Source organism: Pomacea canaliculata, linkage group LG5 (genome assembly GCF_003073045.1).
Source record: "Pomacea canaliculata isolate SZHN2017 linkage group LG5, ASM307304v1, whole genome shotgun sequence".
Taxonomy (NCBI): Eukaryota; Metazoa; Mollusca; class Gastropoda; order Architaenioglossa; family Ampullariidae; genus Pomacea; species Pomacea canaliculata.
This window is the reverse complement of record NC_037594.1, coordinates 26,495,838-26,519,871: the sequence shown is the minus strand read 5'-3', so window position 1 is coordinate 26,519,871 and position 24,034 is coordinate 26,495,838. Positions and strand designations below refer to the sequence as shown.

At 38.3% G+C, this 24,034-nt stretch overlaps 2 protein-coding genes across 2 annotated transcripts; one reads left to right on the top strand and one right to left on the bottom strand.

The window, feature by feature from the left end:
• Positions 1-1,950: 1,950 nt before the first annotated feature.
• On the bottom strand, positions 1,951-3,962 carry LOC112563979 (BPTI/Kunitz domain-containing protein-like). Its single transcript, XM_025238477.1, has 4 exons — positions 3,805-3,962; positions 3,407-3,498; positions 2,634-2,951; positions 1,951-2,382 (listed from the first exon to the last, which is right to left on the bottom strand). Exons 2-4 carry the CDS (start codon positions 3,465-3,467, stop codon positions 2,216-2,218), a joined length of 546 nt encoding a protein of 181 aa, XP_025094262.1. The 5' UTR covers positions 3,468-3,498; positions 3,805-3,962; the 3' UTR covers positions 1,951-2,215.
• A 3,706-nt stretch (positions 3,963-7,668) lies between these two features.
• Positions 7,669-17,238, top strand: LOC112563981 (ankyrin repeat and zinc finger domain-containing protein 1-like). The gene is given in 17 exon segments (XM_025238479.1): positions 7,669-7,982; positions 8,828-9,041; positions 9,852-9,943; positions 10,456-10,552; positions 10,921-11,174; positions 11,440-11,555; positions 11,952-12,099; positions 12,480-12,702; positions 13,480-13,662; positions 14,008-14,217; positions 14,697-15,145; positions 15,148-15,290; positions 15,472-15,583; positions 15,966-16,064; positions 16,215-16,295; positions 16,595-16,665; positions 17,099-17,238. Coding segments are annotated over 16 exon segments (2,583 nt in total). The 5' UTR covers positions 7,669-7,982; positions 8,828-8,851; the 3' UTR covers positions 17,214-17,238.
• Positions 17,239-24,034: the final 6,796 nt, after the last annotated feature.

Genomic DNA, 24,034 nt, shown 5'->3' with positions numbered 1-24,034 from the left:
GTCTGAAATGTTCAGTTCACTGTTGTTTGCTATGCATGAAAATAATAAATCTGCATATGCTTCTAACAAAAGCATTTCCATTATTGAATTAAAAGATTGAACTGGAGTGTTCTATATTGCACCTCCTATATATATATATGTCAATATTATTATTTTATTACTCTCCCCTATCATAAAAGACTTCTGGAGGCACCAGCGTAAATGATTCACCACCTGTAACAAAAACTGAAATGAGAAATGTACCTAGTTATTTTAAATAAATGTATTTCGGATGGAAATACTTATTTTTAAACCGGCTGTTGTGTGCTGACTATAGGCTTTGCATTTGCATTCTCTCGGTATCTAGATCTTTTTCTGCGGATGACACAGACATGAAAAAATAAGTCTACACAGGTAAACAAAATGACTAACCTTCGATGTTTATGCCGTCTATCAGTTCTCTGCAATCATCTTCTAAAATATTTATCACTTACTCCATTCATCACTGGTGTTTCTTGTGTTCCCCCCCCCCCGTTGGTGGATGTATTTGACGACTGCGAAATGAAATCGTGGAAGATCTTAATTTCGTTCATTTCTTTCATCGTTTTCTTTTTCTGGAAAAGCCTCTTCTTCTCCCTGGTAACCTCCTCGATGAAGACTAATATTTTACGCACCTCTCTTCTTCGTTTCAACCATGGTGCGCAGACGAATTTCGCGGTTCGGCACCATCGATGTAGCGCAGTTTTCATTGGTGGAATATACGGTTGGCAAGGGAAGCCTCGGCCGCTCTACGGACGAATTTATTTATATCGCTGACCTCGACCGCCGCGCTGACCTGACCCGTTTCGCAGCTAAGCGAGGGGCTAGGCTCGCTCATGCAACAGGATTGAGACCGCGACTTAGCCAAGACGAAAAGCGAGTTAAGCAAGGCATGTTAAGACGAAAACTTAAGACCGCCTATGCAACGCAGCCGTACCGCTTGCTATTGATCAAGAGACCGCCAACACTGACAGAATAAACAAGAAGCAGATGTAAATGTCGGATGCGAAGCAATAAACGTAAAACTTTGAAAGTTTTTCCCTTTACTGCCTTTTATTTTATGTGAGGAAAATAGGGTCTCAAACATCTCACTCGCCAGCAACCTAAAGGTTCGAGGACAGCCTTTTATTTCTGAGAGCTGTACATTACATAATATTTATGATAGGTGGACATTATATAATACAGAATGCGCGGTCTTAAGTTATTAATTATTACTTAAGCATAACCTGTTGTCTAGACAGAATCCTTTCTTGTTGCCACCGAAACGAGTTGGTCAACAGTTTCATTATCATACACCAAAGTCCAAGAATGATCAATAACAGACAGCCGGGTGTAATAGCATGCTGATTCTCTCCATTCTTTGTTGTTGTTGTGTTGTTTACTTTGCTCCATACCCAGGGGTATGAAAGTTTGGTATCAACAATAGTACAGTGTTGTTTACTGATTTGTTGGATTGTGACTTCCCGTTTCACCTAGGTGGTAATAAGAAATAATTTCTAAAGAAATTTAGAAATGATCTGTTTTCAAGAAAGGTATTCTTGTCTTATACACGCTTTAGAGTGAGAGTATCAGAAATAAACAATGATAGTAACCGTTACACCCAGCACCTTTTTCAGCGCATTTGTCTCCTCTACCCAGCTAGAGAAGGAAGTGCATTTTTGATGTATATGTACTTTTTGAACTAATCAGAGATTAAACTAGCAAGATATTGAAGGAAAGACCTGTACTTAATCAAGTAGACTGTAGCACCAAAAACCCAGTAATGAAGCAAATTGCACTTTTTAATATTGTTGATGCTTGAAAAACATTGTTAGACAATGAATTAGTCCTAATCCCTTTTTTGATGGACTAACCTTGTCTTCAAACACTTATTGACTCAGTTAATAACAGACACCAGCGCCACATCCACAGAAATAAAGACCTGGACTTGAATCATTGTATCTTGTTGCTTTATTTTGCTTTGTTATCTTGTCTTTATTTTTACAAGATCTCCATGGTTTCTTCGTTTGACATAAAATATCGTTTTCAGAATAACTGTTAAGTTGTTCTTGTCAACGTTCTCTGTATTCTATCAAGACACTTGAACATGTGCTCTTTACATTTTTTTCCAGCTGCTTGTATCTTTAGATTATATGATTTAGTTCGGAACAAAATACGAAAGAGCTGAATGGTTCTTTATGTCTCAGTTGCCGACATCTCAGGAATCGTGACACTCTTTCTCACAGTCTTCCTTCGTCTCGAAGTTGTTTGCGTTGCCTGCGCATCCGCCATAAGTAAATTCCTCGCAAGCTCCAGTTGTAGCATTGTGGAAATATCTTACAATTGAGGCTCTACAAGGGCCTATCTCCGCTGGCAGGTTGCAGTCTATGAAAGAAAATATAAAAATAAAGTAAGTAGCTTATTGCAACAATGTTTGAGAACTAAAACTATAAACAGCACTGCTGGAGAAAATCAGATTGTCTTCATCATCTTAGTGTCTTTGAATTTTTCCTTATTTTTATCTTTTACTTACTCTTTTTTTCTACTCATTTTTCTTTCTTTCTTTCTTTCTTTCTTTCTTTCTTTCTTTCTTTCTTTCTTTCTTTCTTTCTTTCTTTCTTTCTTTCTATACACACATGGAAGGCAGGAATGCTGGCAGTCATCCAAAGTCTCAAAATTATTCTCGTTGCCTTTACAGCCGCCGTAGATGAACTTCTCACAGGACTTGGAAGCTACGTTGAAGAAGTACCTGGGGTTGTACGCTTCACAAGGACCCGGCTGATTGGGCAAGGAGCAAACACAGTCACGTGTACAGTCTTCCATGGTAACGTAATTATTTCCGTTGCCTTGGCAGCCCCCGTAGGTGAAGTTCTGGCATATTTGTGAAGAGATGTCGAAATAATACCTAGTAATGTTTGCTTTACAAGTGCCTGGATCAAGGGGCTCATAACAGCCTGCAGCACACAAAATACAAATGGTGATGTTAGCTTTGTTTTCATACTATTTTCAAACTCATTACTAACATTACTTTCATAAGTTATCCAACTAATTGCGATAACTTAAAAAAAATTATATTATTTTGTTTAAGAATTACACTTAATCATTTGTTTCTTTCATGATGCCCATTGCTATCCTTACCTTAGAATTTCAGCATATAAACTCTTTTTTTAAGGAAGGTATCCAAAGTTCAACACCACACTCTAAGTGACGTGTCATGAACAAAAGAGAACAAAATGGTAGATACTTTCTATCGTTGTAATTCACTGAATTTTTATATAGCTAAGCTGGATTTCTTTATTCATTCGTGTATTCTTTCTTTTATTCGTTTTTGATCTTTTACTTTATTTATTCAAACTTTTCAGTTATGAGTTATGATACTAATAAAGAAAGGAATAAAATGTAGACTGACTACTGTGTCCCTCATCCACAAGGCTGAGGATCACGAGGCAGATGAACAGTCTGAGTGCCATCGTAGTTGAAGACCAAAGATGATTGTTACACCTGCAAGTCGATGTGGAAGTCAGATGGCAGACTAGATATTACATGGAGAAAGTTACAAAGCTGTGACACTTGGTATACACGATGTGTGTTCATGTTACAACACTCACAGTAAACAACATGATTACACACTAAACAGGAACAGAGAAACTAAAAGGAAGTCGAATTTATAAGGAGACATGAAAAGGAAAACAAATAAATGGGGACAATGCAATAGGAGATAACCTGCTGTTCTTTTGCCTTTCAAAAATTCCACAAGCTGTGGGAGGTAAAATAATATTAGATAAACTAAGAGCAAAAAGGACATACGTAGCAACCTCCAGCAGCGACAGCGCAGCGTCTACCTGTGGGTGTCGGTGTCTGATGCAAGTGTTGCTGACCTGTACCACCTGTAGCTTTTATTGCTTTCAGATATTCCTGCCCACCATGTGAGACAGGCCTGAGTAATTAAGTATGTAAATCCTCCTCATTCTGCTTTATCACTCGAGTTTAAAAAGAATTAATGATGCTGACCTCATCGAACTCCTTCTCTTTCTTTCACTTGCACCACCTACATTGTGCGATTTATTTGATACACGGATCTCCCACACCGAATAATTCCCAGCCTCCTATCCCATCTTATTAGTAATGATGAGGCATAAATAAAGAAACCAGGTTTGTAAACAATGTTCATCAAGTCTTACTTATGTAATGAAACACACCAAGGGCGTTATTTAACTTGTGGGGAATGATTGCATGTGGTTGTCTTTCCTATGGTGTCCGGTCACTTAATCCCCAGACACTTCATCCCCGACACTTCATCCCCGACACTTCATCCCCGAGACTTTTAATCCCCAGACACTTCATCCCCAGACACTTCATCCCCGACACTTCATCCCCGACACTCAAGAACTATTTTCATATCATATTGTTGAAGAACATTAAATTTACTAGCTTATATGAACTTTAACTAATGTTGTAGATGTTCCAATGACGTTGAAGTTAAAAGCATGATTTGAATTTGAATTTCAATTATATATTTCGCTGACTTCATAATTTTTATAGTTAAGGATTTAGTTTAGGGATTAAGTGTCTGGGGATGAAGTGTCTGGGGATTAAAAGTCTAGGGGATGAAGTGTCGGGGATGAAGTGTCGGGGATGAAGTGTCTGGGGATTAAGTGACTGGGAACCCTTTCCTATTATCCCCTTGTTTATGTGCAAGGACGAATTTTATGTGAAAATGCGCAGACATGCGTTAAAGAAAAAATAATAAAATTGAAAGTAAAGTCATGTGGATGTTTCTTATTCTTTGCTTGTTTATGCAGAAGCCTTTAATTGTTGTTGTTGCTGTTGTTATTGTTGTTGTTGTGTTTGTTGTTGTTGGAGAGTGATGTAATTGAACGGACTAGAACAAGAGCAGTCTAAAAAATGTGTAGAGCGAGAGAAAAAAATACATACACAGAAACTAAGCGTAAACTAAGAACAAAAAGTTTATATTAAATATGTGCTGAAATAGACGCCAGTGAGAAGCTTGGAGAGAGGTAAACAAAATGTACTATATACGGACAAAGGAACAATACAATTTTCATTACTCTTAATAAACTATTAACTAAGATAATTGAGTCATCTACTTCATATAACTAATACAAGTTTAAATAACCCTTTCATTATTAATACATTAACTATTTAATTGAAAGTAAAACCCGTAACTATCATGAAGAAGCCGCCAAATGCTGACATCTGTCGTCTGCTTTGGTGACATGGACCTGTCTGTTGTAGCTGTTGCAGAAATTATATTTCTTCTCAAAAGTTCACGTCCGTAATGTGTGAACAGCCGCCTTTCTCCTCCCTTCAAATAATTAGACCGGCTTCATCTTTATTTTGTGCACCTATCCCACCTGCAATCTCTTAATTAAGCTGGAGAAATAAAGGGACGCTCGCTTCATTTTATGAGTCAGATGTTGGCGGTTCGAACTCTGTTTCTGACATCGCCTCAATAAAGTGAGACACTTTAAACTGCCAATCCTTCTTGGTGTTGTTCGCTCTTTAGAGAGGTCACGTGTTCTGTCTACTTACAGTCTTCTGGGACCGGATGCACGGAATGTCAGTGAGCGGTGGACGTGTGGCAATCGCACAGCATCTTGACTTCTCTCAGTAGACTGAGCCTCGACAAGTCGTGTGCACCAGACCACTTGCTATTGATCAATAGACCGCCGACACCGAAAGAATAAACAAGAAGCAGATGTAAATGTCGGATGAAGAGTATTAAAATACTTCCCTTTGTGGCCCTTAATTTTATGCGAGGAAAGTAAGGTCTCTGACATCTCACTCGCCAACGACCTAAAGGTTCGAGAACAGCCTTTTATTTCTGATAGGTGTACATTATATAATGCAGACTGCGCGGTCTTAAGTTATTATATTACTCAAGCATAGCCTGTTGCCTAGACAAAATCATTTCTTGTTGCTACGGAGACCAGAAGGTCAACAGTTTCATTGTTTTTCATCTACCGACGTACAGCAAAATTGATCAACAGGAGACACCTGGGTGTCAGAGCATGTTTTTATCTTTACCTCAAAAGTCTATCAATAACCAATTTAATTACAAACAGAGACCTAGATCAGTAAATCAGTTACTGTAAAAGACTTTTCTCCAGATTCTTCTGTTACAGAAACACAGGACAATGCGACCTCTGGTCGGTGTGGAGGCAACCTAACCGGAGTGTTGTTCTGGGTGACCTGTCCAAACCAGATAATTTTGCTCTGTTTTGCAGAAGGGATACTTTACTTGATAGCACACCAAAAAGGCTTTCGTGCTCTTCTGTGTGTGTGTGTTCGTGGAGGAGGGGGTAGATGAGGGCGTCTTTCTCTCTCTCTCTGCAGTATTTAAGGTAAAAGAAAATAAAGGCTGCTTTCATCTTGAATCGATGAAGGCACAACATATATAACTTCCCTACCCACTTTTTCTTCTCGTACTCTATTTTCTTCCCCATTGTTGATTTTTTTTTCCATAATTAAAAAAATGGCCTGGCAGTGGAGACGTTTCCAGATGGTTTACGTTTATATACTTACACTGGTCATTGTAATCTGTTATTTTCTCAATGTCGGCGAATGACCCCGGGGTCGCGAACACAAGACATCCGGGCACTGTATGACGGCTAACCATGAATAATAAATTGAAGTCAAATAAAGAAATCAGCTAATCGGCTCGTACTTGTTTTTTCTGTGAACAATCTTGCTGTTTCTCGCTTGCCATGCAACTAGTACTTAGCATCGTGACATGCACCAGGTCCCAGGGAGTGAACATATGGCGTTCTCTGCAGCCTCGATCGCTATAGGTTCGAGCTTCGTCAAGGATTATAAGATAAATCAAACGTCCATTAATTGACAGAGGTTATGTGTGATTAGTGAACAGAATGAGAAGGTAAGATTAGGCCGGTCTCATTATGTTAATTAAGGGAAGATACGAACATGCACTTTGATCGCTGCGTACGTTAACAACACCTGCGTCAGTCAGGTACACCAAACAGAAGCAGACGATTAGATTCTTAATTGCATCTACCTGCTGCTTTCTCAGCGACACTGGTTTTATTGTCAGCAACGTTTGTCAGGTTGCTGTTGGTTAAATTATGTAATTAATTAATATTGAAAGGTTTATTCAGACTTGTGATGGTTGAGTGAAGTAAAGGATTAATTTTTTCGCCGCAGTTATTATAAGACTATAGTGATAATTTTATGAGGTTGCCGCCGAGTCAGTCAGATCAGCGTACTTTATTTTTTAGCCAAATAATGTTTAGTTATCAGCACCAGACAGCAATACCAGACAGGCAGACGGTGTGCTGTTGCTGCTGGCGAATTGTCACGTATGTTATTTTCTTAACTCGGTAGTATGTCTTCTCTTAACTGGACTGAGTTAGCTGTTTATTGAGAAAAGTGATAATGCTCAAAGGATGCTGAATATCCAGGACGTAGATTCAGTTTGTTATCTGTATTACTTTATCTATGATTTCCTTACATTTTACACAGATTCGTGAAGTCATTTAAAATTTTTATGACAATGACGGAAAACATTGGTAGTGATCGAGAGTGGAGAGGCGGCAGGCCAGCCGCCCAGTGAAACTCTCAATAAAATCTACAGTTGTGCGTCAATTTCCATCTTTGTTGTGTTCTTGTACGACTAGCCCACCCCTACGTAGCCATCAGGGACTGAAGTGTTGCTACAAGGACAACGGACTTCAATCAAAGTCTGTCGATCTCAGGACCACGGACATGCATTAGCTAAAGTTATGTCCCTTGACCGGAAGTGTTGCTATGACGTGTTTCAACGGGAGGTAATTCCCATAACCTGAAGAGCGGAAGGAAGAGGCAGACGACTGGAGAGAACAACGTATGGCACTTGCTTGTGCAACATACATTTTATTTTCTAGTCGTGAAGCAATACTAACCACAGCTTCATATTTAGTTGGATTTTGAGAGTCGTTCCTGTCATATACCGCGCAGATCAAGTTTCGGTCGGTTTTATTGGCTTTACAAACTCCAGTAGAATTTTATTATTTACAAATGTGTGATGCTTGTTACTAGGTACAGTGTTCCCTCGCTACTTCGCGGTTCATCTATCGCGGATTCACTACTTCGCGGTTTTTTTTGAGTGAAGTATCGATCGATATTTTCGTGCTGGGAATTATCGTTCAACAAAATACCATAGATACTTCAACAGGAAAAAGACCAAAAATGTAGCTATATTTGTATTTCTATTAAAATACCATGGTTATTTTGTAGATAGAAAGAAATAAATAATTGTGTAACAGAAATCCATTGCTCTGCGTAAGCGACGAGCCATGATTGTTATCTCCCATCTCGCAGCATGCAGTTCGCATCAGTTTTTTGGGTTTCTCCGAGTACAGTTATAATTTTTTACACTAATTTGTTATTGTACTGTATTAATAACATGATTAATATATTACTTTACACTCACATGATATTGTTTTACATGTATATATTATTATTGCATGTATGTCCCTATTTCGCGGAAATTCGTTTATCGCGGCTGATCATAGCACCTATCCCCCGCGATAAACGAGGGAACACTGTATGTCTTTTTGCTTAGTTTTACAATATGTCCTTCACTTCGCAGTAATTCTGAGCCACATAACTGATTTTTAGGGGAAATTTTTCGTTGAAATATATTTTAATAAAATTAAGTATGCAGTTATTTTTGTAAAATATTATGAAGCGAAAATCGTTAACTACAATCAGTTTGTTTTACATACTGTGACATTGGTTGCTAAAGCCGTTCAAGATTAATTACTTGTGTGATAATTTTTAATAGTGAATCAATGTTTGAATTTCTAAATAGGGAACTAAAGGCTTTGACTGAACAATGGCACAAGTGCTTTCCAAGAAACTGGTATACAAGCAGTCCAGCAACTATTCTAGCTGCCTGTTATCAGAAGTGAACACAGCACAGCAGATGCTAGCAGGACTGATGATAGCATCATGTAATCCTACTGCTGACGACATTCTACTGGAGGAGAAAGACAGACCAGAATCTTTGGATACAGAAAGTCCAGGTAGCTTAATAACTGTCATAAGAAGTCTAAAAAACTATTGATATCTCACTTTTTCTAGAGAAAAGTTAATGTTCTTAGAGCAACTAGCAACCCCCCAAAAAAAGTTTTGTGGTTTACTGGGGTATACAATGCTAATCACTTTTATGGTCATGTAAAACACTCAGTCATGAGTGATGGATGTGTTTTCTTATGAGATGCCTTATAACTGTCTGACACTCTAACTAGTAATGCGTGGTAGATAATTGAGAGGACCACGTAAAATGCAAGATGTGCATAGCTCATGTAGCTGTATAGCTGACTAAAATGGCTTTAACTTTCCTGCTATATAGAATATCTCATACTCATTATGCAAATAGGGGTGAACATTTGTTTCAGCCTTCCTCTCTTTCATTCAGCAAGCTTGTCTTTGCATGATCACAAGTCTATTTACCCCTTTTTGCTTCTCTACAAACTAGTTTTGGGAAGGTTCTTGATGAAGTCAATAAATTTCTATAAATTTAATGAACTGACTTATTCATGGCATCTTCTATTTGGCACATATTTAATTTTTCTCAATTTATTTATTATGCATGATTGATGATTGAGCATCAGTATTTCTGAGAGTATTTCACATCTTGTTCTCGATATTAAGAATGACTTTTTTATCTCATTAACCATCACATATTCAAATCATGTTAATGTCCATATTTATGGTCACATCTATTATCAGTCTTCTATCTGCATTTTATTTCTTGCAGTTGTGATTCATCCATTTCCTGACAAATATTTGATATTAATTTTTTTCTGTTTTCTCTAACACATTTGCAACAGAAAGTGAAGATCCCAGTCGCAGACAACATGTTATATCAACACGCATGTCATGCAGTTACTGTTCGAGCATTTTCTCCTCACGAAATGAGCAGGTAAGGGTAGGGCAGGGGAATTATGGGTTTATGGGGAGCATATTAAGTTTCTCATCTAAAACCATTTCTCTGAGCTAAATGAGCACTCACAAAGTTATTTACTTGAAAAATATAAGTCTCTAACAATAATATGCTAAAAAGAAAAGATATACTAGTGAAACAATTGCACGTTCCAGTATCTTACTTTCTTCCAGAGTAGATAAATATATAAAATTTGGTGAATAAAGATATATTTTGATGTTTATTATGATCTTTATTTTTAGTTTACTGAATTATAAACATATATTATTTAATATTATTACATTTTTGATTTGAATGATATTGTAAACTTAAATTGTGATTAGGTACCATTTGTCATGGTAGCTCAAACATATGCTTATTCATTTGCACTTAGCAAGTCTAATGGGACATTTGTAAAGAGAAAGTGATATATAAGGGTAGGCTGCGGGAAGCATAGGGGTGACAGACAAAATAAGAAACAGATTATTAGTAGCTGATAACTTTATTTTTAGAAATCCCATTTCAAGTGTGATTGGCATCGTTACAACTTGAAACAGCATTTGAGAGGAAGGAAGCCAATCAGTGAAGAAGCTTTTGAAGAAATGACAAGTAAATTGGCTGATTTCTTTCTTGCATTTTCAATGATAATTATGTACTCTGATTGTCGTTGCATGCAGAAATATAAATCTGTGGATAGCTTTCATTATGTTTTCTTTAATGCTGTCCATGGTATTGACAGCCTCATTTATATCACTTATGGGATCCATCAACAATATATGACAAAAGTTGATAACTGTGCCAGACTTCCTATCAACAGTTCAGAAGCTTTTCACAAGTAAACATCAAATAGATTCACCTACTAGAGCTTTATTTTCTCCTAGTTTATGGTTTTGTCGTGTAATCAACCATCAGCACTCATTTATTTATGTCTATCTATAGCTTCAAAATGGCTTCAAATGTAAAATAAAATGTTTCAGGCGATGTGTCAAGTATATCAGGTTCTGAAGACAGCTCAGAATCGTCTAAAGAGAGTGGTGATGAGGCAGTTACTTCTTCAGCAGTCCCTGTTAACCTGAAAAAGTTTACTTGTGACAATTCAGACAGTGAGAGGGAAAGCAAAACTCAGGAAAACAGCAGCCTGGCAACCACCAGAAAGATGCCTAAGCTGTTCATGAAGAACAGCAAGGGACAACTTATCTCCATCTACCACTGCGTGCTTTATCACAAAAAGGTAATGAGCAAATTACTTTTACAAAACAATCACCAGTCAGGATTATCCTTTGATGACCAGTAGCAATAAATTTTATTATTCTCCATCTCTTAGGTTCAGGAGTTATGTAAATGCTTCCACCTTTCATTTTCTTTCATTTGCCACATATTCTTTTAATTTTTTTTATTCATTTCATCATCTTTTCCAAAATGTGTCAAACTTTTCTGTTGTTTTTGTTGTCATTACAATGATTATTATCTTCATTATTCTGCATTTTCTTCATTAGAACCCACCAAGCACAGTGGCTGGGCTACTTAAAATGGCACTTGATGCAGTCACATACTCACGTGTGGCTGTCATAATGTTGGCAGGAGGTCACTTTGCTGCAGCAGTTTTTGATGGGTATGAATGATAATAATCCTCGTAGTGTGAAAAGGACATTCATATTTGTTAGTTTGTACTTTTATTAATGTTTTTCACCTTGTTTGTTTGTGTGGTATTATTGATATTGGATTTTAAAGAGCTTAATAGAAATAATTTTTGCATTTGTCAGAAAGAGGACAAACTGCAAACTTCTTATGTTGATTAGACATAACTTTATGTAGTCATTGGCACTCAGTTTATAGTTCATTTTTGGGTTTGTCTCCCTTGACCTTTTTTACCACATCTGTTTCATATATAACTTGCTGACCTGTTTCTTAAAATTCATAAAGCAAGTTTCCTATAGGAGGCCTGATCATCATGAGAAAACTCAAGTGAGCTGTACATAAGGGTTTTTTTTTTTGTTTTTTACTTCAGGAGCCAGGCAGTTATGCACAAAACATTCCATCGATATGTAGTGCGAGCCAAACGGGGTACAGTTCAAAGTGTTCGTGATAATCAGGGAAGTGCCCCAAAGTCAGCAGGAGCTAGCCTGCGGCGGTACAATGAAGCAGCTCTTGCACAGGTTGGTGCTCTCAGGATGTGGGTCAAACACATTTTACTACAGGCATGCTTTCATAAGATTTTTAGGTCTTCAAATTAAGTATTTGTAAAGTGTTGTTTTTCCAAACACTGTAGGAGCCAAGTTTAATAAAACTTAGTTGCTTTTTTTTTTCAAGACTTGCGATTTTAATGTAAGGAAAAGGTCATTTAGCATTTATCCTAGTTTGTCCTACCATGTAATGATTTTTATGAAACAGGGAATTGTTTTCTATATAAACAGAAGGAAGATGAAAACGAATAGGACACAAAAGGACCATTCAAAAGCTATTCTTAAGTAACTTATTACTTTGGAATCACAGTCAAAAATAAAAAAGGTCACTTTCTTTTCAATCTTTAACTTAGGAAATCCAAGAACTCTTAAACTCTTGGTCCACCTTCTTGGGGGCTTGTCATCTGATCTTCCTGAAAGCTTCCACATACAGTCGCCATATTTTCTTTGGTGGCAAGTCTCCTGCATTGAGCAAAAGTGACCTGCGCATTCGAACCATTCCCTTCGCTACTGGCCGACCAACACACAATGAGCTGAAAAGAGTTCACCACATGCTTATGTCTGTTGAATGCTATGGTGAGTACGTCAGTGTCAGTGTCTTTGTCTGTCAATACATGATGTACATATTGGTGTGCAAGTATCTATGTTTGTGAAACAACACTAAAGCTCTTAGATCACATTCCCATTCTTGACAGTAAACTTAATGAGCTTGAACAAAAGAATGGCAAGAGAAACGAATAGAGTAGCATTGTTTTAAAACTGCATTTAAAAAAAAAAACAACCTAAAGTTGGGGAAAGATGGGGAGAATACCACCAGCTGTTGGAGATGTTTATAAAGGAACTGGGTCTCAATATCATTTTTGAAAGCTTTAAAAGTGTTCCATGCATAATATCTTATTTAAGAGTTTTAGTGTAAAACCATTTTTTTTTTATTAAATGGCTGGACTGAAGTCTGTGCAAGATAGTATATCCATAAATCTGATTGAACCATTCCCGTCCTTTCTTGAGTTATAGCTAGAAACATCCACATGCATAGGAGGTCAAACATATGTCTAATAAACTTATGGTCCATGCTGTCCCCAGTGACTGTAGCTTAGAACATATATCTATATTTATGTACATTTCTAATGGCTTGATTTTTTTTTCCCCACATTTTTTGTTCATAGTGGTGTTTGTAGGGCTGCACTTCACAAAGGAGAGGCTGTACAGAAGGATTATTTACTTAAAATGTCCGTATATCTATGTTGTACAGAGCTCAGTCCAACCATTTGGAAGAAACGTTTGTACTATAATAGACATTTGAGTTTTATTACATTGCAGTCTGTTGTGTTAAGTATTTATTGTCATGAATAGGTGCAGAGGATGAAATAAAGGGTTTTCTGCCAAAATCACCATCTCGATTTATCAATCCTGACAATGGATTGCTCGAAGCACGGCCCATGTTGACACAAAAGCCTAGCTTTTCTCGCAAGAAGAAATTAGAAGTGGCCACAGAGAAACCAATCTCCAGTTCAGATAAAGAACTTAAACAAACAGGTGATGATTTTTTTGTGCCTATGATATGGAGGGTTGGGGAAGGTAGGGCAGCAAGGGAGAGGAGATGGGCACCGCTCTCATGTAAAGCTGGCCCCAAGTAAAGTGAGGTCTCTAACACCTCACCCCCCCAAAGACCTGAAAAGGTTAGCAGATTACCTTTACCTTTTTACCTATGATATATAAAATGGTAAGTTTTGATGATAATATGCAACAGGAAAGTAATAGAATGTTTTTCCATGTTCGTCATTTTCCTTTGTTTGAAGCTACTTTTACTTGATGGACAGAATATAGAATTTTTTTTGCCTTTGTTTGATTTATGTCTTTGCTGTATTGCTTTATTGGTAGAAGACACTGGAAATGAAGATGAAGAGGAATCTGCCACTGAGGTTGAGCTGGTTGAAAAAGTCATGGAGATGAACACTCAACATCTTATAGAGTTCGACATCTGGGATGGGAAACAGAACAAGAAAAACAAGAAGAAGAAGAAGAAAAAGGAAGTACCGAAATCATCCCAAGCTCCTTGTGATAACCTGAGAAGCAGCAAAGCTGAGACAGGTAGCTATTTTTTAAAATTCTAAATGCTTTGACACTTCAATTTTTTTTTTCTATCTTGTTAACATAAAGCACAAAATTTGACTAATTACAGGTTCTTAAGTAAGTATTCTATCCAAAGCTGACAGCAGCAAAAAACTTTTAATCAGTTAAATTAATAGTACTTCCATTTCAACAGAGCAGGACATTCTTTTCAAAAGAACACCCTGGTATTCTCTGCTACTATTATTTTCTGAGAAACTCTATCTGATCTGTGATCTTATATTGTCTGCACTTTCCATCAGTTTTGTAGACATCCCTGACCCTTTCTAACTCAACAAACTTTTATTCCAACGATTGCTATAAAATAATTTCCTATAATTTCAGGACAAGAAGTTTGCTGATGTTACTCATGATTTTCTTTGAATTTGAGCTTCTTTGCAGTTTATTATTGAATTCTTGAAGATTAATTTATGTTATTTGACTTTTTATGTGGTTTATAGACAATGAAAGCCCTGAATTACAGAATAAACTGTATACTGCCTGCAAGTCTGGGAACCATGAACAGTTGGTACAGTTGTTGCAACAGCTTTATCTTTTGGACAGATCTCCAAATATTAATTCTCAGTCAGATCTGGGAAAGCAGAAAGAACTGGAGGAAAGAAGGATTTCTACTGGCCAGATTCTGGGAAGTGTTTCTGTTTCTTCTGGTGACCAAGTTCAAGAAAATGTTCCTCCATCTGAGGTCTCAGATTTTAACCACAGCAAGGGTGGAGATGGACATTTGGTGGACTCACAGAATGGTGATTCAAGTGTGAAGAACATGTTATGTGGTGAAAAGACACCTAACATCAGGAGAGAAGACAAGGTGGCTGCGCTAGATGAGCTTTGTTTGTCCTCACAGTCTGATCAACAACAAACAAATGATGGCAATGGGAAGCATGCAAGGTGTGTACAAGATCTCTCACAAGAACTTTACATCTTCTGAATGGGAGAATAGGAGGCCGCAATTCTACCCTCCTGCACATTGCCTCAGCAGCAGGACATGCAGAGGTTGTGCAAACTCTACTTGAAACAGGCTGTGACCCTGTCATCAAGTTAGTTTCTTGTATTTACTATCTTGTTTCTTTATCAACAAACATTTCTCTGACAATCATATAGAGTTTTGATTCAGAAATAATCGAGTACTGAATGTAAACATCCCTTGCTTATATTTCTTTAATAGTAAAGTAATAGAGGACAAGTATAATATGATAAGAGAAATCTGTTACTTGTCAGGGATTCTGCAGGAAAAACTGCTTACTCCTTGGCAGAGAGCAAAGAAGTCAGAAATGTCTTTCGTCGTTTTCGGGGAAATCATCCAGACCGGTATAACTATGAAGCTGCACAGGTATATTAAATCTATTTATCTGTTGCACAATAACAAGATCAAAATAACTTTTCTGTGCTAATGCAACTTTGTGTTAGTGACGATGCCCAGCTTCTTTGAAAGAACAACAGAATTAATTTAATTGATGTACGTCATTGTCTACAATGCCAACCTATTTTTCTCATTTCACAAGCACTATTTATCTACTATTTTAAGAGAAAGCTTCACACATTAATGTGTTCAACAGCATTCATGTACAAGTTTATGTGAGAAAACGGGTAAATCAGAGGTTGAAAGGGAAGATCCACTTCATATTGTTAATCTCTTTCAAAAGAAAGATGATGCATTGCTTGTAGATAATGCTTCCACTTTGGATACAAGTTGAGGTTTGTTTTCTCTTTAGATTCCCATTGCACTGACAACAGATATGGAAATGGAGAGGAAACGGAAAGAAACCGAGAAAAAGAAAATGCAAAAAAAAGCCAAACAGGAGCGCCTCAAGGTGAAAATCTCTTGTGTCATAGAGTGACTATCATTAACACTCTTTTCAAAAAAAAAGTTGTCTGATGTTTTGTGAAAATTTTAGAGTTCAAACTTGTTTTATCCAATATTTCAGTATTTTCTTGATACAATAGTGTTTTTTGTACACCAGGAAAGAAAAGCAGAGGAAGCAAAGGCAGCAACCGAGCAGAAGGAGAAAGAGAGGTATCTGGCACTCTCCGACAGAGAAAAGGTGATGACTTGTGCTACATCATGTTACTGTTATAATGGGTTAGATCACAGCTAGGTGCTTGGTACTACCATAAGTCATTATGTGATGGGTTGTATCACATTGTGGTACTTGGTACTACCATTGCTCTTATTCCTTATGTTTTTGCAGTACAAAAAGCTTGCTAAAATCTTGGAGTTAGTAGCAAGGTGTGCAGATGAAGTTAATGCCCTTTAACTCTCTTATCATTTGTAGATTTTTGTCATTTAGGTGAGGGTTTTTGTTGTTACATATGGTAAATATCTGCGGTTTTTTTTTTTAAGCGAGCTTTAGCAGCAGAAAGACGTTTACTTCAGCAAAGCGCTACTTCTGGGGCTGCTTCCCCTGTTCTCAGGTATGCATTTGCATTTGGTTTCCAGATCAAGGCATGCAGCATCAACTGCAGTCAGTTTAGAACAACTCTATATAAGTAGTTGAAATCTTTGGCTATTTTTCTCATGCTTCGCTTAGCTATTGAAAGAGACAGTCTGCTGAACACAAAATTAGCTTCCTATTAATTTGTTTCTTATGACAAGAGGCTGCATGAAACTTAAAAATCCTATTCAGGATTTTATTTAAAGGATTAAGTTATGTCATCCTGTGTTAGAAAACTCTTGTGTTTGTGCTTGCCATTTGTATGAAAATCTGTAGTGTAAGGCATTTGACAGGTATATGATAGTCTTATGGTCAAACCTATCAGAATACACGTGGCTGTGTAGATCTCATAGTATCATGATGGACATTCCTCAGCATGTTTTGTGACCTTGTTTTATGTGCTGTGTGTGCAGCCGGTGTTTTCAGTGTGGGACAGACATCACTGGCAAAGTGCCCTTTGAATACTGTGACTTTAAGTTTTGCACACCAAAATGCCTGAAAGATCACAGAGTAAACCATTCAAAATAAATGTCATCTTGTGATCGACATCTGCTAGTATGTGTGCTCATGAATATGGCTGAGCGTGTCGTGATTGCACTGGGTTGTAATAAATTGTGTGTTGGGGGTGGGTCGCAGGTAATAGAACTCACGCTTTCACACAAGAACACGCACGCACGCAAACAATTGCATGTGTTCGTCAGTTCATCGACAATAATTCCGATATAAACTGTCCAACAGCTAATTTAAGTTGATCTCGATCATGGTTTAATTTTCTGGTCTTTCTTGTTTCTAAGCAAACCTCTGATCAGCATCTCTAACAAATATAACCGGGCCTTTGCAACTGAATCAACCGGTTGCAGTTTATGTTGCTAGCGCCTAGGCTACGGAAAAAAAAGGTAGTTTTGGTCCGACATGGGGGTTGAACATAACGCAAGACTGAGTTATACTGAATTATTTTAAATCATTTTCTTAACAACACCATAAAATACAACAAACAATATTAACAATATAGACCGTTGCTGGTCTACGCAAACGCCTTCCCCTCACTTTCTGTGTGTTGTGTGTGCGTAAGATACTTCTCTACACCTGTATTCTACCTGCAAGAGCACCTACATACTACACAGGTGGCCAGACTTCACAGAACAATTATAACACGCGATGTTAAAGTATAGAATTATTCTCTTTTTCAAAAAAAAAAGAATTAAGGGTGCTTAAATATTTTTAGGGATGAAACGTTGGCGAAAGTCCATATACTGAGGACATACAGGGAGAAAATGCTTCTCACTTTCAGCTGTATCAGGATATAAGGGGCAGTTCAAATATTACAGTTACACAATATTGCTGCTGCTAGCAGTTAACTACAGTTTTACCCATTCTAAATTTTATCAAAATATTTCTTATGCCTATGTGTTTCATCCAGAAAAGATAGTTTCTGAAAGCATGAGTCGTGAAGTATTATATGGAAGACATCATCCTGAACTGCTTTGAATAGCATCATGTCACTGCTAATGATTGCTGGGGTAGAAAAGTTTAATATCTTAATGTCTTTAATACTAAGACACTTATCACTCTTCTGTTCCTTCGTGTCAATCTTTTTAAGCACCTGCTTTTCGACATCAACTGCTACCTGGGAAAACGAGCAGCTTTAGTGGAGGTGGAGCCCCCGGCTTATCTTAACACGCGGCTGTGGCCTCTGGCACCCTGACCGAAAAATGAACATTTCTTATGGTCTTTGTCTGATTACAGCTGGGTGATACAAATTATTTTAAATTCTTATCATATATGTTAAACCTGCGGTTAGGGGATGGTGTAAGGCAGCATAAACTGTTAACAGAATCATGTTTCTGTTAGTCGAGATATGAACTATTTGTTTCATCTGTGGACTCCTTGACGGTCTAGTCTGAGTCAGATTTCAGTACAGTCTTTCGATATTTTAACACAAGAGCAGAAATAAGTCTTTATCACATGACATTTACCAACGTCAGCTGGAAGAAACACAGACGGAACAAGAGAATGAATAAAGGTTGAAGACAGACACACTCACGCAAACTTAATCACCCGGATGTTGTAACTCATTCACACGATTGCACCACCCTCCACAATTAATCGTTTTGTAGCCTTTTGCTGTAGGTAACCGTGGCAACATCATTTGATCCTTTTTCAAGAACTTAATTTTTTTTTTTAATTTCGCTACAGTTGTGTTACATAATTTCACCCCTTAAGAACCTGTCAGATTGTTTTAGCACTTAAAAGAATTTGTTGATGTCAAAACTCGTGACTAGCCTATCTGATTATCAAAACATTATTCCGTTTGTTCTTTGGAAAGTTGAAAAAGATATGTTTAGTGTGAGAACCAAGAATCGTGAAATCACCATACTACAAAGAGTAGTTAAGAGAGTAAGACTATAGTAGTCTAAGGAACATAAAACTACAGTAGTCTAAGAGTAGACTAAGGAAAGAAATGACACTAGGTCAGAGAGACTAAAACTAAATAGTCCAAACATCACAAAACTCCAGTAATATAAACACTGTATACTACAGTAGTCAACAAAATCGTAAAACTGTAGTAGACTAAAAAAAATACGACTAAAGTAGTCCAAGGAGCTGGTAGCAACGTGATAACAAGAGCGACTGAACTCTGCTCATCCTTGGTCTGGAGATTGTGGATATCATGAACACCGTGACAAATCATTTTCTGGATGTGTAGACTGTGCGATAAGAAAGACTTCAGAAAATATAGCGGCAACTTCAACCAGTTCCTCCTCCTCCTACTCCTCCTCATCCTCATCATCATCATCATCATTCAAAAACCATTGTACATGTCTTTTGTTCTCGTGCCTGTGTGTGTGCGCGCGCGTACGTGTACCTTCGCTTTTCAGTACTTGTACGCGCGGAGAAATAAAGACACGTGCATGATCTCTACCCCTTCAAACCATTTCCAACCCCTCCATTTTCCTTTATCAATCTTTCCATAACATCTGTACCCACAGATATGTTTCTTCCCATTGTCAGCATCGCCACCATCGCAATAATTTCTCATCCCGCTCCTTCCCCCTTTGCAATCCCCACTTCGCTTTCATGTGTGAAACAAGTGGTCTTGTAGTTCTTTCGCGACTGGTTGCATGATTTTGACAACAATGCACCTCCTGTGATCTACCCTTCTTTGTCCACGTGCGTCTGACAGCCGGCAAATCCCCACCCCGATAAGATGGCACTTAGACTGTGTCTACCCCTTATCAGTTCGCTCCCCTACCCACCCCACCCCCCGAAACACTTCGAACCCTCCCCCCTCATGTCTCCTTCCCTAAAGTATACGACCCTCCCCTCAGAAACGGGAAAAGGCGAACGGTTTTTGAGGCTGACGATAACGTGGAGTGGTTGCTGTTAACCGGGGTACGTGCCCCTTAACAAGCAGCCTCTTGTCATCATCGTGTTCACTGGGTTTAGCCAAACGGTCGGCGATAAAGTTTGAATATTTACTTCTGGTCATCTGTATACAAAGCTCAAATATGCATAAACATTTACAGATTTTACTGTGTCATCTGCCCTCTGATCACTGTCATCTGCTTGTGTTTACTGTCCTTCGTCCTGAGTTCGTGTGTCATCTTCACAAAGTCAATGTGTGTCATGTACTGCATGCTCTGTAAATACTTACCATGTGTACCTATAGTGTCATCTGTTATTTTTGTTAGCTGCAGTGAATTATCAGTATTGCAGACGACAGTAGGAATGATAAATTCAAAAAGCATGAAACTAGGAGAGTGGTCACCAGGAGGTATATATAGCTAACCTCTCACTAAATTCTCGGGTGTCATGTGACCACGCTAGATTATTACATTGATAACAACAAATGTGATTCCATTCTGAACAATTTCTTTCTCTATAATCACGTTCGTCCACTTATTCAACAATTAAATTATCGTATCCTGTCATTAATCTTCATTTATTACTATCTGGTGACCAAAGTCTTTTAATTACCCACAACTGTGAGTTTTGGTAATCAATGGTCTCCACTGTCCAGTCTTTGTCCTGTATGTCTGTGTGCGCCTGGACTCCATCTTCACCTGAACAATCTCATTCCCACAGAATTAATTTCCATAGCTTAATATTCAAGACTCTTGTGTCTGTATTTACACCCCTGCCTACTGGCATTTCCACACAAGACTCTTCCTCTCATGTATCTCTTTGATGCAATGCTTTCTCTCTCTCTCTCTCACTCTCTGTCTGACATATTCAGTTCCAGTTAAAGTATTGTGCATTAAAGTTATTAGGACTTTTTGTGTTATACTTTTTTTTATACTTGTTTTGTCTGGTGTATTTATGGTCTCTGGTTCATAAAACTCCTGTTTCCCTTCGTGACCATGCTTCACCAGCTTTTTGTTTTTCAGAAGGAGCCGCTGCTGGTATTCTGCGAATTACTGAAATAAAATGTTAGAAAATGGTGTGTTGGAATCTTTCAGTGAAGTTAGCGCATATTGCAGTCAATTATTCTGGCTACAGTGAGTTAATAATGTTCTCCTCTCCATCAATAAAGAAAACACACGCCATTTGTAAATGATTTAAACCCAAAAATTTAAAACAATTTCCTGTGAAATAAGATATCAACCCCTATATTTGTACATAATTATAGTCTAATTTTCCCTCTTGTTTTATTGTAGTGCACCTTTGCTCTGTAGTAATCTACATGTATATAGGTGTTTTATTAGGTTTTACTTTTCAAGATCAAGCAATAGATATAAAAGCTTTTGCTTATTCCATTACCCTCGTATAATTAAATATTTGCCTTTCTCCCCAATTCCACATTACTACTCCACAGTCTTGTACAAAAGATTATAGTGTGCGGGTGTGTTTTTAGGGGAGGGATGGCAGTAAGTTGGGATGCAAATAAAAGGGTCTCTCTTATAACATTTCTGATGGTGTATAACACTACTGATATAACACTAATGATATAACACGGCTGATTCCAGTCCCGCTGTCGACTGTCAACTGATGGAGCTCAAGAGACTCGACTGACAGTGGAAGAAGCCAGACCACCCCACCGACGGTCCTCTCCGACCCTGAGAACGGATCAGGCTTCAAAAACATGGGACCACACCTGGCTCGCCGGCTGCCGACTGATACCCGCCATAAACAGAACGGGGACACCACTCTCCCACTGCTCTCAACTCCTCCCTCCCATCAGTCCCCTCCTCTCTCCCCCAGCAGACGTGGTTGCCACCCGTTTTCTTCACATCTCATCAAAGCCCAAGGTTTGGTTGGCGCCACTTTTGGATGCCGGCAGCGCGTGGCCGCCACACCTTGCCGCCCTGCTGCAGCGGTCCGTGGAAGATTCAACAGGTGGGATGTCCCGGCATGCGTCACACGGGGTGGATAAAGGTAGGAACGGACTCGGCGTGGCCAGCACAGCGCTTGCAGGTAGCGACAGGTCACCGATGTGTGCGTGAGTGACTGATCATGTGTGTGTGTGGATGGGTGTATTAATGAGAGAGACAGACAGACTGACAGAGCACAGGAGAAAAAACGAAAAATTCAACAAGCGGTGTGAAGACAGACTGCTGGGATCCCCCACGAAGGTAAGAAACTTTGGCCTGTTCACCTTCCTGTAATAACAAAAACAAAACATTGTGACCTATAATATTCGCGTTGCCTACATGTCATATCTTCTTTGCTACATCCTTGGAAGCAAAATGTACACCGCACAGAAGACAGAGTGTTTCAGTATTGTTTTGATAGTTTACCTTTTTTTGTAATAAGGTGGATTTTCAATAATAATCCTCTCCCTTTGTATAGTAAAAGTTCAGTCACGTGACGTTTTGAGGTTGGTTTTATACAGCAGTAGAAGTGGCCCCCACAGTTCTGAAGGAATAAATCATTTCAAGTAGCAGAAAGTAGCAGAGATATATACTTGCATTTCGCAAACAGTACAGAGTGGTGCGGGTGGGGTGACTACACGATTATCTCCCCTTGATATCTCAACACGAGTTCCTTTCTGTTCCTCCGTGTTCAAAAAAAAAAAAAAAGATTCAAGCGCGTTTCGTATTTCGAAAAATTTTAACAGCTTCCTTCACGAAATATTTTTTTTGGATTGTTCAGTAAATGCCATTAGGGACATAAATAATTAGAGTCTATAACCTCTTCATGATGACGAACACATTTCAGTGCCCGGATGACTACTGCTTGATGATTATTATAGATTTACTATACTTATTTGAAATTTCTTTAAAATGTTACTATTGGTGCAAACGGTTTTACCTCTGTGATTTGCTCACTTTTATCTTTAAAATATCTCCGAAACATATTAAAATGTCAATGAAATCGAGGCAAATTATCAATCATTGTAGATTTATAAACAACGCTCCCTTCTCGTCTAATTTTTCTATTTTCACTTCCTCTTCAACGGCTAATCCTTGTTTGTTTCCTGCATAATGGACTTGACACCATTTTTTGATCGTTCCTTTATTATTTTTCGACTAAAAAGTAAAACTGGGAGGCTGTCGTTTACAAGCCAGTCACAGATCGTCAGCCGAAAACTTAACATGGCGAACGCAGTGGCCACATCGCCATCTTCAGTGAATCAGTAATTTGTTGAAGGTTACTGCCGTCAGGTAGGATATACACTTATTCCAGTCAGGTCAAAGGTCTCTGGAGCTCGACTGGTGCTCGATAATAGTCCTGTAGCACCGTGTCCATCAACGGTGCAGGATTGCAGTATCTCTCCACTAGTCGGTAGTTTTTGAGCATCTTCCTCATTTACAAAAATTTTGGTTTAAAAAAAATTGACTGATATATCAGCTCTGGCAAAATAGTTGGAGTAATTGGGTTATACATGAATGTAGTCTCAAGGAAAAGAAGAATGTAGATTATCTCAGAATGGCCCGATTACCAGCATTATCGGACCCTCGTCTCTCGCTACCGGCAAAGAGGTTGTTAAGAGGACATGATGGAGACTTAGCACGAAGTGTCGCCATGGACACAGCAAAGTCTGTTGACGAGTTCATGCAGGTAGGACACTCCAGACACCGAGTCTGTGTGTGTGTGAGATGAGAAATTTACGTGTATACATATCCTGTACAAATATCTCACATGGTGGCCTCTGTCTTAACCATCCCTCCACTACTTCTCACCTGTCACACTAATCTGTCACCATCACACAATTGTTATCTCTGTGATTCTCTTCACTTCCTTGCCACGATGATTAGATGTGTGTAGTTCTTAACTGGCAGTGTCCATTCTCGTGGTCAGCGGCGGATAGTGGGATGATACCCGTTTATTCCGGGAGAGACAAATAAGCAAACTTCTGGATTATTCTTTATTCAAACCGCCTCCAGGCATGACAAGCGTTTGTTTGC

Coding starts and splice junctions, on each gene's coding strand:
- LOC112563979 (XM_025238477.1), bottom strand. CDS start 3,467: ATGGCACTCAGACTGTTCATCTGCCTCGTGATCCTCAGCCTTGTGGAT. Junction 2,952..3,406: donor TGTGGATGAGGGACACAGTA/GTCAGTCTACAT, acceptor TGTGTGCTGCAG/GCTGTTATGAGCCCCTTGAT. Junction 2,383..2,633: donor CCAGCATTCCTGCCTTCCAT/GTGTGTATAGAA, acceptor TTTCTTTCATAG/ACTGCAACCTGCCAGCGGAG.